Source organism: Saccoglossus kowalevskii, chromosome 3 (assembly GCF_978046115.1).
Source record: "Saccoglossus kowalevskii chromosome 3, keSacKowa6.1, whole genome shotgun sequence".
Classification (NCBI taxonomy): domain Eukaryota; kingdom Metazoa; phylum Hemichordata; class Enteropneusta; family Harrimaniidae; genus Saccoglossus; species Saccoglossus kowalevskii.
The window spans coordinates 21,164,231-21,178,329 of NC_140643.1; the positions used below are offsets into that span (position 1 = coordinate 21,164,231).

General features: G+C 33.2%; 1 protein-coding gene across 1 annotated transcript; it reads left to right on the forward strand.

The window, feature by feature from the left end:
* The first annotated feature begins 20 nt into the window (after positions 1 to 20).
* On the forward strand, positions 21 to 11,957 carry LOC100374595 (uncharacterized). Its single transcript, XM_006823454.3, has 11 exons — positions 21 to 383; positions 502 to 723; positions 1,023 to 1,179; positions 1,708 to 1,823; positions 2,571 to 2,711; positions 3,323 to 3,455; positions 7,602 to 7,779; positions 8,810 to 8,880; positions 10,848 to 10,945; positions 11,050 to 11,142; positions 11,630 to 11,957. Exons 1-11 carry the CDS (start codon positions 153 to 155, stop codon positions 11,726 to 11,728), a joined length of 1,539 nt encoding a protein of 512 aa, XP_006823517.2. The 5' UTR covers positions 21 to 152; the 3' UTR covers positions 11,729 to 11,957.
* Positions 11,958 to 14,099: the final 2,142 nt, after the last annotated feature.

Genomic DNA, 14,099 nt, shown 5'->3' on the forward strand with positions numbered 1-14,099 from the left:
ACACATTAGGAATGAGGGCGCACTACATTTGAACCGGGTACTCTGAAAGTCAAGGGCTCTCATCATATTTCAACACAGTGTGTCACAAGATATTGCTAGTCTGTCTGTCCATTTATGGACACAACCAGTGAAACGGCAGCATACACGATATCATGCTCCCTATAATCGCAACTACTAGTATTCCAAGCATATGCATGGGAGTTTGCTCAATTTTAGGTATTGGTGTTTTGTATGAAACTAGGAAGCAATACAAGAAATGGAGTGTGTATTCTCGAAAAAAGCGTGTAATTCTATTCACCAAATATCCGATCCCAGGGGTGACCAAAACTCGTCTTATACCAACCCTTGGTGAAGTAGGTTCAGCTAGAATCCAACAAGTGATGGTGAGTCCTCCAATCAATGTGAGCGAACATTGATTTAATTGTAAAACTATCAATACGTTAATCTATTGTGTGTGCATATTCATTAGCTAATTTACATATTTTTTTTTTTTATCTCTAGACAGATCGAATGTTGGATGTATTGAATGATTTTCAGAGTGTCCACCCTGATGTGTGTCTCGAAATAAAATACTTTGGTGGTAGTAAAAACGACATCAAAACCTGGCTGGATAGAAAACCAACAGGTTTGATTTGGAGTGAGCAGAATGGAAACAATCTTGGTGAAAAGATGGCGAATGCTTTCAAAAGCGCTTTCAAACAGGGTGCAGAACATGTCGTTATTGTAAGTGTTTCCGTTAGATGCTTAAAATGTAGTTAGCTTGAATAGTTTATAGATTTCTTTCACTTTTACAACATGATTTTATTTGATGCTGTTTTTTGTAAAACTCTGAGATAAAAATTCTAAGCAATTGAAAACGACTGTATACAATTGTAAACATGTTCATTGAACTATAAACTCACTTTTGCTATTTTTACTGATAAGTGAAATTCGCTTATAATGAAATTCATGTGAATGTATAAACTTGGGAAAGAAGTTATTTATTTATTATATATTTTCAATATTGGTTTCATTTTTTTTAGATTGGAGCTGATATTCCTGGTATAAACTGCCACATTTTAAAAGAAGCATTTGATAAACTTGAAAATGAAACTATAAAAGATAAAGTTGTGCTAGGACCTTCTTTTGATGGGGGTTATTATTTGATTGGAATAGGTCAACACAATCAATCCACACTAGGTTAGTTTCAACATTTATGGGGAATTCAATGCTGCTTGCTCTGGTGATGCATCATGGGAGTATGCAATGCATCATATACAGATTTTACTCTGAGATTTTCCTCTAGCTTCAGTGTGTTCTTGTGACTACATGTATGATGTGTGAATATTTGATGGTATGAACTTCCATGATGTTAAGCACACCTAAACGTTGTTGAACGTTTCGCTTCCTATGTGTTTCATTCCTTAATTTTGCTAGCGCTTTTGAATACATATCGATTTATAACGCATGCCGATTAACTAAAACACGTCTCTGATTCAAAGTATTGCAGTCTGTAGTAAAACAGGTCAAGGGCAAATATTTTCTACAATTATATTTCTTACCATCAAATATTTAACATAATAGTTCCAGCATTCCTATAAATCTATAAAAATGATTTCAAGTTGAAAATTTGAAGCATTTGATTTTGTTTTTTGGGTGCAAGCATATACTACGGTAATCACTAAATCACTAATTTGGAATCTGGAATATGTGTTATTCCAATTTCAGATGCAATTATGAGAAATATAGTCTGGAGTACTAAGACTGTCTTGGCGCAGCAAAAAAAGAGAGCAAAGCAAGCTGGCTTATCTGTTGTGATGTTATCAAAGGTTTTACAGGATATAGTAAGTTTTTAATTATCATTATTTTTTTGTAATTTTGTCATATGGCTTTGGTGTGGTATTTATAATATAATATAATTATAGTAACTTTTTAGCTCCGCCGTCGACTTTGTCGAGCGGAGCTTATCATATGAGTGATTGACCGTCGTCGTCGACTGTTGCCTGTTGTCGTCCGTTTCAATGTTCTACTTTTTCGACTTCTTCTTGAAAACTATACAAGCTTGAATGCTTTGATACTTGGTGTATATGTACCTTGGGTAGATCTCTCTTAGATCTGTTCATTTCATGATCATATCTTCAATTCTCTAATTTTGGTGAATATTTTTGTCATTTTTTGGTAAAAAGTGATACTTTCAACTTCTTGTTAAAAACCACAAGTCCAATTGCTTTGATATTACATATATAGATACTACATGTGGACCTCTCTCAGATTTGTTCATTTCATAATGATATCTTCAATTCTCTAATTTTGGTAAATATTTTTGTCATTTTTGGTAAAAAGTGATACAACAGCAAGTCCGATTGCTTTGATACTATACATATTGTTCATTTTCTAATGATATCTTCAGTTCTTTAATTGAAATGTGTATTGATAACAGCGGAGCTATCTCAGCCGACAGGCTGCTTGTTTAATGATATGATGGATGGTATAAAAATAATAGCGAGTGTGAATATATAACTGATGTGATTCTAACTCCCCGGTACTGAATATTGTTCCAAAGATTTTTTTCTAATGTCTTTCAATCCAAGGACACTGCGAATGACTTACCAGTATTAGAAGAGGAGGCTAATATTACAGTCACACAAATATTGACACCTAAGTTATCTGTTATTATACCAACTTTAAATGAAGTTGATAATATTGATAACACAATAACCACAGCCATACAGGTACGTTATTCAAACACTTGACTTTAAATACTACATGATACAAAACAAATCAAAACATCATGTGGAGTTCGAAGGTAAATTCCTTCATTATATTTTTATAATTAACATTTTTATAATTATTTCATTCACATTATCGCATTCATCAAAGATGAATAATCTTTAATAAATAAAATAATCCATGTTTCTTAGACTAGGAAACTTATATTCTGCAAGTATAACAATTTCTTGAATATGTTTTGATTTTCTAACACACAGTATAATTAATGATCACTGATTAGTTAAGGCATTCTTATCAAAGCTTTATTTCCCAGGTAATACTGTAAACCACTTTAATTTCTAAATAGAAAAATTTTCGCGAGATAGTTCAGGAACTTTTGTAGCAGTGGAAATTTCTCGGGAGTCGTACAATATCGGGTTTCAGCGACTAAATCTAAAACACACACATTTTTGAGTATCGCATAAGATAACAGAAATACTTTTAGACTTGATGTAAACAAAAACTTTGAGAAAGGCATATACATACTAACTAATGATATCATATGTTATCCAGAAATTGGTGCCGAAATAAATTTATATCACTCGTAGAGTTTTTTTGTTTTTTGTACTGACAGCATTGTACCTGGCCGGAATACACGGAACTCATAGTATGCGATGGAGGCAGTCAGGATGGTACAGTTGAGAAAGTTGAAGAAATCATAAAAAACAATTCAAAGTACTCTATTAAAATTGTACAATGCCCTCGAGGTGAGTTATCCATTTATATATTACTTCTTTTTATCATTATACATTGACAAAACTGACAGTTCATTGTAATCTACCGGTAGTTCCTGTTTCAAATACTGTATTTGCTCTATTAGTCATACATGTGTTTATATGTAAATGATAAAAACATATTTTAATGATCCAGTATCCAATAAGTATGATACTGTTAAAGATGCAGTTCTAATAGAGCAATTATGGTATTGTGTTTAATAATTAAACACCAATATTTTCCACATTTATATGTATTTTTCTATAATTTGTCTTGGACAAAATAAATACTGTAAAATGACTAATTTTCACTGGGTTTGAATTTACCATTTCAATTTCAGGCATATTCAGTGGGTTTTAAATTCATGGGGTAGATAATGTGTTCTATGCTAAAAATTACATATTCACTGGGTTTTAATTTAGCGCATTTTCCAGTCAGTGAAATAAGCAAAATTAAAACTCAGTGAATAATTAATCTATTTACAGTAGAATTCCCTGTTACCTGCTTATCCTGATATCAAATTTTCACAAAATTTAAAAATTTTGTAAAAAGCGACAGAAGTTCACTTCTATATTCAAAGGGTTGAACATCCATTTTTACACAAATTTTTAGTCCCCGTTCGGACGCAGTCCGAAAACGGGGACTTATCTTTTGCCCTGTGTGCGTCCGTCCGTCCGTCCGTCCGTGCGTCCGTGATCACCTGTATCTCGAACATGCATGGACCGATTAAGTTCAAACTTCACTCATACATCACACATTATATAAGACATATGCACATGCATTTTTTTCATGATCCGATTAACGATAGCCGAATAGCGGCCATTTTAAGGCCGAAAATGCATCAAAATCGCACATTTTCACCATTCCGGACCCGGATCTCAGTTATGCATGGACGGATTTTGTTCAAATTTGGTACATACATTAAACATAATAGGACCTTGATGCACGTCATTTTTTTTTTGGATCGGGTTCGAAATGGCCAACTGGCCGCCATTTTGTTTTAAAGAATTCAGTTCTGGATCCGTATCTGAGACATGCTTGGATTGATTGAGTTCAAACTTCACACACACAAGGTACATCATGTCACAAATATGTATGTGCATTTGTTTCATGATCTCATTAACAATAGCCAAATGGCGGCCACTTTAAGGCCGAAAATGCATTGAAATTGCACATTTTCACCATTCCGGACCCGGATCTCAGTTATGCATGGACGGATTTCATTCAAATTTGGTACATACATTAAACATAATAGGACCTTGATGCACGTCATTTTTTTTTTCGGATCAAGTTCGAAATAGCCGACTGGCGGCCATTTTGTTTTAAAGAATCCAGTTCTGGATCCGTATCTGAGACATGTCTGGATTGATCAAGTTCAAACTTCACACACACAAGGTACATCATGTCACAAATATGTATGTGCATTTGTTTCATGATCTCATTAACGATAGCCAAATGGGGGCCGCTTTAAGGCCGAAAATGCATTGAAATCGCACATTTTCACCATTCCGGACCCAGATCTCAGTTATGCATGGACGGATTTCATTCAAATTTGGTACATACATTAAACATAATAGGACCTTGATGCACGTCATTTTTTTTTTCGGATCAAGTTCGAAATAGCCGACTGGCGGCCATTTTGTTTTAAAGAATTCAGTTCTGGATCCGTATCCGAGACATGTCTGGATTGATCAAGTTCAAACTTCACACACACAAGGTACATCATGTCACAAATATGTATGTGCATTTGTTTCATGATCTCATTAACGATAGCCAAATGGCGGCCGCTTTAAGGCCGAAAATGCATTGAAATCGCACATTTTCACCATTCCGGACCCGTATCTCAGTTATGCATGGATGGATTTTGTTCAAATTTGGTACATACATTAAACATAATAGGACCTTGATGCACGTCTTTTTTTTTCGGATCAAGTTCGAAATGGCCGACTGGCGGCCATTTTGTTAAAGAATTCAGTTCTGGATCCGTATCCAAGACATGTCTGGATTGATCAAGTTCAAACTTCACACACACATGGTACATCATGTCACAAATAGATATGTGCATTTGTTTCATGATCTGCTTAACAATAGCGGATTGATGGCCATTTTAAGGCCGAAAATGCATCAAAATCACGTATTTTCACAATTCCAGAACCGGATCTCAGTCATGCATGGATGGATTTTGTTCAGATTTAGCACAATGTGTTGTACATATGCAGGTGCATTTCGGTCATGATCTGCTTTGAATGTATATGTCACTCAAATATGAACGGAACGGGGACGTGTCATTGACAATGACTTGTCATTTTCATTTTAAGTATATTTTGATAGACTGACCCACGCAGTCAGCGCAATTTTATTGTTTTATACATGAAATTTCCATGACAGATTTATTCTGCCTCGCAACCTCTATTGTTACCACCCTTTTTTCGATGTCGTAGTTATGGTAATGATTGGCGTAAATTGTAAGCTGTCATTTGTTAAAAACAATTTCGATGTCTGCACTAGTCTAGTATTTGGGCTGAAATTAAATAATTATGACTAAATATTTTTTATACAAACCTAAAATATTCAGAGATACAGGTAATCTGAACAGTCTTCAAGTTTTTTAGCCCCGCTGTCGACTTTGTCGAGCGAAGCTTATCATATGAGTGATTGTCCGCCGTCGTCCGTCGTCCTTCGTCCGTGTCAATGTTTTACTTATTCGACTTCTTCTTGAAAACTACAAGCCTGAATGCTTTGATACTTGGTGTATATGTACCTTGGGTAGACCTCTCTTAGATTTGTTCATTTCATGATCATATCTTCAATTCTCTAATTTTGGTGAATATTTTTGTCATTTTTTGTAAAACGTGATATTTTCGACTTCTTGTTAAAAACCACAAGTCCAATTGCTTTGATATTACATATGTAGGTACTACATGTAGACCTCTCTCACATTTGTTCATTTTGTAATGATATCTTTAATTCTCTAATTTTGGTGAATATTTTTGTCATTTTTTGTAAAAAGTGATATTTTCGACTTCTTGTTAAAAACCACAAGTCCAATTGCTTTGAAATTACATATATAGGTACTACATATGGACCACTCTCAAATTTGTTCATTTCATGATAATATCTTCAATTCTCTAATTTTGATGAATATTTTTGTCATTTTTGATAAAAAGTGATATTTTCAACTTCTTGTTAAAAACTGCAAGTCCAATTGCTTTGATATTACATATATAGGTACTACATGTGGACCACTCTCAAATTTGTTCATTTCATGATGATATCTTCAATTCTCTAATTTTGATGAATATTTTTGTCACTTTTGATAAAAAGTGATATTTTCAACTTCTTGTTAAAAACCGCAAGTCCAATTGCTTTGATATTATATATATAGGTACTACATGTGGACCATTCTCAAATTTGTTCATTTCGTGACGATATCTTTAATTTTCTAATTTTGGTGAATATTTTTGTCATTTTTGGTAAAAAGTGTTATTTTCGACTTCTTGTTATAAACCAAAAGTCCAATTGCTTTGATATTACATATATAGGTACTACATATGGACCACTCTCAAATTTGTTCATTTCATGATGATATCTTCAATTCTCTAATTTTGATGAATATTTTTGTCACTTTTGATAAAAAGTGATATTTTCAACTTCTTGTTAAAAACCGCAAGTCCAATTGCTTTGATATTACATATATAGGTACTACATGTGGACCATTCTCAAATTTGTTCATTTCATGACGATATCTTTAATTTTCTAATTTTGGTGAATATTTTTGTCATTTTTGGTAAAAAGTGATATTTTCTTCTTGTTAAAAACCACAATCATTTATGGTGAAAAATTATATTTTTGAATTCTTGTTGAAAACAGCAAGTCCCATTGCATTGATACTATGCATATTGTTCATTTTCTAATGATATCTTCTGTTCCTTAATTGAAATGTGCATTACTAACAGCGGAGCTATCTCAGCCGAGAGGCTGCTTGTTATATTATCTATGAGAAAAAAAAAATATTTTTGTTTATTCTGAATTATCCAATATTGCTTTTAGGGACAACTTTAACCAATATTTTGTTTGATTGTTGTTTCTTATTGGCAGTGTAATTATACAACTCATTAACAAGTGTTTTCACTTTTCAGGTAGAGGTAAACAACAAAGTGTTGGTGTTGAGGAAAGTACGGGTGACATACTGTTATTTTTACATGCTGATATTTTGCTGCCAGACAACTATTTTGAAACTATTTTAATAACGCTTGGTACACCTGGTATATCTGGTGGTGCTTTCCGGTTTGATTTGGATCAGTTACATTCAGAGAGGTAATCGTGTTGTTAATATTAATGTAATAATTTAACAACTTTATTACTTGATTGGCTCAGATGCATTCAACACTGGTGACTACAGAGTGTATGTAAGGTAAAAACAATCGTCGCTGTATCAAAACATGGTAGTGTATGTAAGGTAAAAACAATCGTCGCTGTATCGAAACATGGTAGTGTATGTAAGGTAAAAACAATCATCTCTGTATCGAAACATGGTAGTGTATGTAAGGTAAAAACAATCGTCTCTGTATCGAAACATGATAGTGTATGTAAGGTAAAAACAATCATCTCTGTATCGAAACATGATAGTGTATGTAAGGTAAAAACAATCATCTCTGTATCGAAACATGATAGTGTATGTAAGGTAAAAACAATCATCTCTGTATCGAAACATGATAGTGTATGTAAGGTAAAAACAATCATCTCTGTATCAAAACATGATAGTGTATGTAAGGTAAAAACAATCATCTCTGTATCGAAACATGATAGTGTATGTAAGGTAAAAACAATCATCTCTGTATCAAAACATGGTAGTGTATGTAAGGTAAAAACAATCATCTCTGTATCGAAACATGATAGTGTATGTAAGGTAAAAACAATCATCTCTGTATCAAAACATGGTAGTGTATGTAAGGTAAAAACAATCATCTCTGTATCGAAACATGGTAGTGTATGTAAGGTAAAAACAATCATCTCTGTATCAAAACATGATAGTGTATGTAAGGTAAAAACAATCATCTCTGTATCGAAACATGATAGTGTATGTAAGGTAAAAACAATCATCTCTGTATCGAAACATGGTAGTGTATGTAAGGTAAAAACAATCATCTCTGTATCGAAACATGGTAGTGTATGTAAGGTAAAAACAATCATCTCTGTATCAAAACATGATAGTGTATGTAAGGTAAAAACAATCATCTCTGTATCGAAACATGATAGTGTATGTAAGGTAAAAACAATCATCTCTGTATCGAAACATGATAGTGTATGTATATTTTTATAATCTCATGTTGTTGCCTTATTGTAGCTGTCCAAAGTTTTTCCGAATGAAATTAGAATTACTTAAATGGGGCGTCAGGACAAGAGGAGACTGGAATGGTAAGGAGTTCTTGTTATTTCCTGAATACTGAATCTTACATGATGTATTTAGAGATCAGATAAAGTTGCATTTGTATGATTTGCAGAAAACCTCTCGTTGAACCTTTAAGCATCCTTGTGTACAGTTCATGGGAAGTCTCATCCAACAGAATCTTGAAATAAAATTTTAGAAGCACTCCAAAGTAGAGTAAAATGGTCTTCAGCGATTACAATAGACTGGTGCAGTCGGGGCGATTAATTTGTTTTTGTAATTTAAATAAAATAAAAAAATTCACCAAATGGAGGTGTTAGCACGAAATCACCCCAACTGGTTTATTCTGCAGGAAATTCATTGCTATTAAATATTCATGAGCACATATTATAATGAAGTGGGCGCGGAAATATGTGCATAATGAGGTCAACATGATACAGGTCACACTGCAGACCCAACATGGCCGCACGTTGAAATTCAAGTTTGCCTTAGTCGTCGTTTTTTATTCATCACAATGTGTAAAAATGTAACTCGTACTGTCGTAGAATTGAAAGAAAAAAAATCGGCTGCTTGTAGCAGCCGACGTCTTCCCGGTCAGAGGTCAGTTGAAGAGACGTTGTGATTGGCTTAGATGATTGTCAATTAGAACACTCATTAACATAATTACCCGCTGAAAAATCAACGGGTTCCTGCAGTGTCGATAGAGGGCCATGCAGAATGAACCAGTCGGGGTGATTTCGCAGTTACAGGGGATTTTGCGCTAACACCTCCATTTCGTGAATTTTTTTATTTTCTCTAAACTACAAAAACAAATTAATCGCCCGACTGCGCCAGTCTACGATTACAATAATGAAAAATGATGTGGTATTTAGTGATAAGACAATACAGGCTAGCTTCAATACTCAGGATTTGCTGCCAAACCAATCAGTGGGAGCTATGCATATGATACAAAGCTGGAATACAACTTTGATTTTTTTTTTTTTTTTTGGCATTGTGTACACATGCCACAGAAATGCTTACTATCTAGTCTCTGTTTGAACAAAGTTTGCAATTGGAACTTATAATTCAGTCTCTCCGTCCACGTGTTCATCAGTATGGCCATCCAGAGTCGTATTCTGAAACTCCCTGGACTGAATCCTGTCATTTTTTTAAATGAGCTTGGTAATTCATGGGGGATGGATACACAGTGGTTTAGTGATTTATTCCAATACTGGAAGCCATGTTTTGTCTTGTTTATGTTCGAATTTGATACATGTATACATCACATAGTAGGATGCATGTTCGTGAGGATTTATTTCACAATCGGATCAAAGATGCTCTGTCTTATCAATTTCTGGAAGGCAGTCAGAATACAGAATAACGTACCTCATAGATCAGATACTTTACTAAAGTATGATTGCTATGGAATACATTTTAATAATTTTCAAATGTAATTAAAAATGTAGAGCCTTGTCTGGAATGTCTAGCTGTATTGAATAGCTTTTACTCATCAACAGTTACCAAATACTGTAAACTACTTTATTTTAGCTGGAATTAATTTTTGCTGAAAAGATGTTTTGGGTGTTTTATATGGAATTTATTTTCACTGATTTTCTGACGAGTTGAATGTAAAATATAGGGAAAAAGGTATATTCGCTGAATTTTATTTTCACTGAATCATTCCTTCAGCGAAAAAATAGCAAAAATTAATTCAAAGCAAAAAAAAAATATTTTACAGTATTTACCAAAGGATAATGAATCAAATAAAAGAAACTTTTTATTGTGTTCATGGAAACTATCATGGCTATATTGAAATTGTCATCTTTCAACACTTTTCTTCTCGCTCACGATGTACAAATGCATTACAAACTATTAACCACGAAATGGAGGTATCATGAGGTGAAAGTGATGAGGCTTTGGTGAGCCCTAATCAAAATTACGTGTGTATCCCATCTGACACTTATGTCATACTGTAACAATATAACTAACTGAAAGTAACTGTCATTTTGATAATTAGAGCTACCATATGGAGATCAAGCACTATTCCTAACTCGGAGAATGCTCAATAAAGTGGGTGGTTTCCCTGACATACCCATCATGGAAGACTATGCTTTAGTAAGTAATGTATATTGAAATCAAGGACTGAATCACTGTTATATAGAGGTAGTAACACGTATTCTGCTTGTATGTACAATAACAAGTCGTACATTTTTTTTCAGGTAAAATCCTTACAGAAGCAAGGACATGTTAGAGTAACGGAGGACGCCATAATTACATCTGCTAGACGTTGGGAAAAATATGGATATATTAGGGTAAGAAAATGAAAAGGCGTCATCGTGCAATACCTGTTATCTTTTAAACACTCGATGCACGACATTTTTTTTCTTTTTGACCAGTCAGCTGTTAGACTTGCGTTATTGTGATATTTTGTTTATTGACAAGTACTAGTGAAATGTAGATCTGGGCAACTCTATATTAGACATTTAAAAACTGGCTGCTTTTTTGAGAAAGCCTGACAAATCTGTGTGTTTTGTTTAAATCCATTTTGTAGGAGTAGGAGCTGGCCAACATGTGTTTTACTGGCCAGAATTCCATTACATACATGTGATTTAAACAAAATAAAACAATATTTTGATCTTTGTAACCTATTTTTTGTAGAAACTCAAACCCCAACATTGTAATCTATGGAAACCTTATTACTGGTATTGAGCCCTTATACCAGAATATTGATTGTTAATTCATAGATGGCAAGCACATATATGAAAGGTGATCTCATCAATATATTTTTTTTTCTTTCAGCCCGTTTTCTGGAATTTTTTTATTATCATGGCCTATAACCTGGGTGTCAAACCTAATACATTGGTGAAATGGTACTATGGCAAAGACAAGATTTCATAATGTGTTACCACCAATCTGTCTCTGGTATATTTACATAATAATGTCCTGTCTCAGGAAAAATCAAAGAAAGGTTCGAAAGAACTCCTGTGTGTCAAATATTAAAGATATAGAAATAGAGAATATTTAAATTTAGAATTTTTTAAACAAGAAGTATGTAGAATAATATACCTATACAATGTGATAAACAAAACTGTTATTAAAATAAAAGGAATAAATGTGATTGTATATATCTCTGGTTTACTTTGTGTGATTTATTCCTGAATACCTCTGCCCCAATTATTATTTAAATCTGAAGCATTTTTTTTGAGATATCGCAAAGTTGCTTAATTTATGCAAATTTTGGTAATTAATATGAATAAATTTCAATCTTAAACTAATCACTTCAATGAATTATCCAAAAGGACCAAGTTTCATTGAAATCTGATGAGTATTTATTGAGATATGTAGTGGTGCAAGAGATATACATCATACAACTACATTCATGATGCCCAAAATTGTGAGTCTGTTGTCACTCACATACTTGCAGCTGATTTCAGTGAATAAGATTTGCTGGTATAATTAATGAGGTCACATGACCATGTATGGTCATCTCATATATTAATGATAGTCTTGTGCTTTGAATATAACGCTGGCTGCATTTATCTTACCGGGTATACACAAACTGAGCGTTGCACGCTTGCATCTATGTTCCAAGCTTCATTAAAATGTCATTAGTTGTTGAGATATGAGTAGAAAAGCTGTAAATTGACTATCATGCAAATTAGATCATTAATATGCACAGATTTAAACCAAAAACTACTCAGGTCTGGCATTGTCCAAAAGCATACAGCTACAAAGTTTCATGGAAATGATCAGTTCTTGAGAAATTATAAAAAAGTTAATAACTAATTAGTATTCAAATTAGGTATTTGATATACATGGATTTTTACCTTAAACTAATCAGGTCTTTGGATTGTCCCAGAGCATATACCAAGTTTGAGTGAAATGCATGCAAGATGCATTGTCGCAAACCATGTCTTCTTTCGGTACTGATGGTTGAGTGGGCGGAAAAAATACTCTGGCGGGCGAGAATGGTAAGATGCCTAATACTTGTATCTTGGGAAAGCCAAATATTGGCCAATTAATATTCAAATTAGGTAATTTATATGTATGGAGATTTTAAACCAAAACTATTCAGGTCTGTATTCTGCTAAAAATATGGAGAGCAATTAGAATATTTATAGTACTATTGGTCATGTGACCCATTGTTGTTATTCCCATAAACCCCATTACATGTTCAATACAGGTACATGTTAATCAAAATGAATTTTCTATACTTGATAGAACCCATAATGCTATCATATATAGAAGTCTGCTCATGATTTCAAATACCTAGAATTCATTCATTTTCCAATAAATTGTCCTTCCGAATAATTAAAGGACTTAAAAACAGTTAGGGGTCACCAGCTTAATTTTTGAGAAAATGATGGTTGTATCTTAGTGGATAGTGGCTATTTTGACAGTATTATAACACTTTTACCATGGTTTTTTTATGGCACAGATATTATGCCATATCTCAAATTGTAGTCTGGGGACAAAGACTGAAAAAATTGTATATTGTGAATGACAGGGTACTTTTTGTTGTCCTCAATTATTTAAAAAATCTGGGTTTTAAAGTGTCAAAAAATGCAATTTTTCTTCAACATTGTGCTCTATAAAATTGTTCTAAAAATAGTGATTTTTGGATAATATTCTGAGAAGTTCTCTAAAATACATCACTGTTACACACAAAAGAATGCTATCTCATGGTGCCAAGGGACAATAGCTCCATGATTTTATATAATAAACCAATAAACACTTGTGCAATTTATAACAAACTTTTTCAAAAAATTATGAGTAAGCTTGTACTTTAAAACAATGGTCAAGAATGACAACAAGAATTGCTAAATTTTGCATATTTTCATATAATTTGAATAATAAATCACACAGTCAAGTATGAAATATTTTTGTTTTTGTGTTTTAATTTTTATTGCAGTCAGTTATAAAGTTGATTGTACATATCTGGAAGAATAAGTAAATGTTTTTTAATCAAGTTCACAGGTGATATCAAATGAAAAGATACATTTTAAGTCTTCTTGAAACATTCTAGTACAACATATTTCGATGCTTTCCAATCAGCTACTTTTTACTGGATATCAAAACATAGATCACAGATGACTTAATAAAATAATCCAAAAACTTCATCTATCGATACGCAAATTGGTGCATACATTTCTTTTTTAATTCAGACATCAAAATAATCAAATGAGTACTACTCAGCAAAGCATCGTGAATTTTTAACAGTGCGAGCGGACGATGCAGCTAGGGCACTCATCATATTTATTCACTTTTC

Bases quoted from the DNA above. Each gene is read 5' to 3' on its own strand.
- LOC100374595 (XM_006823454.3), top strand. From the start codon at position 153: ATGCTCCCTATAATCGCAACTACTAGTATTCCAAGCATATGCATGGGA. The intron at 1,180-1,707 runs GTTAGTTTCAAC...TTCCAATTTCAG, and splicing joins ACACAATCAATCCACACTAG to ATGCAATTATGAGAAATATA. The intron at 7,780-8,809 runs GTAATCGTGTTG...GCCTTATTGTAG, and splicing joins GATCAGTTACATTCAGAGAG to CTGTCCAAAGTTTTTCCGAA.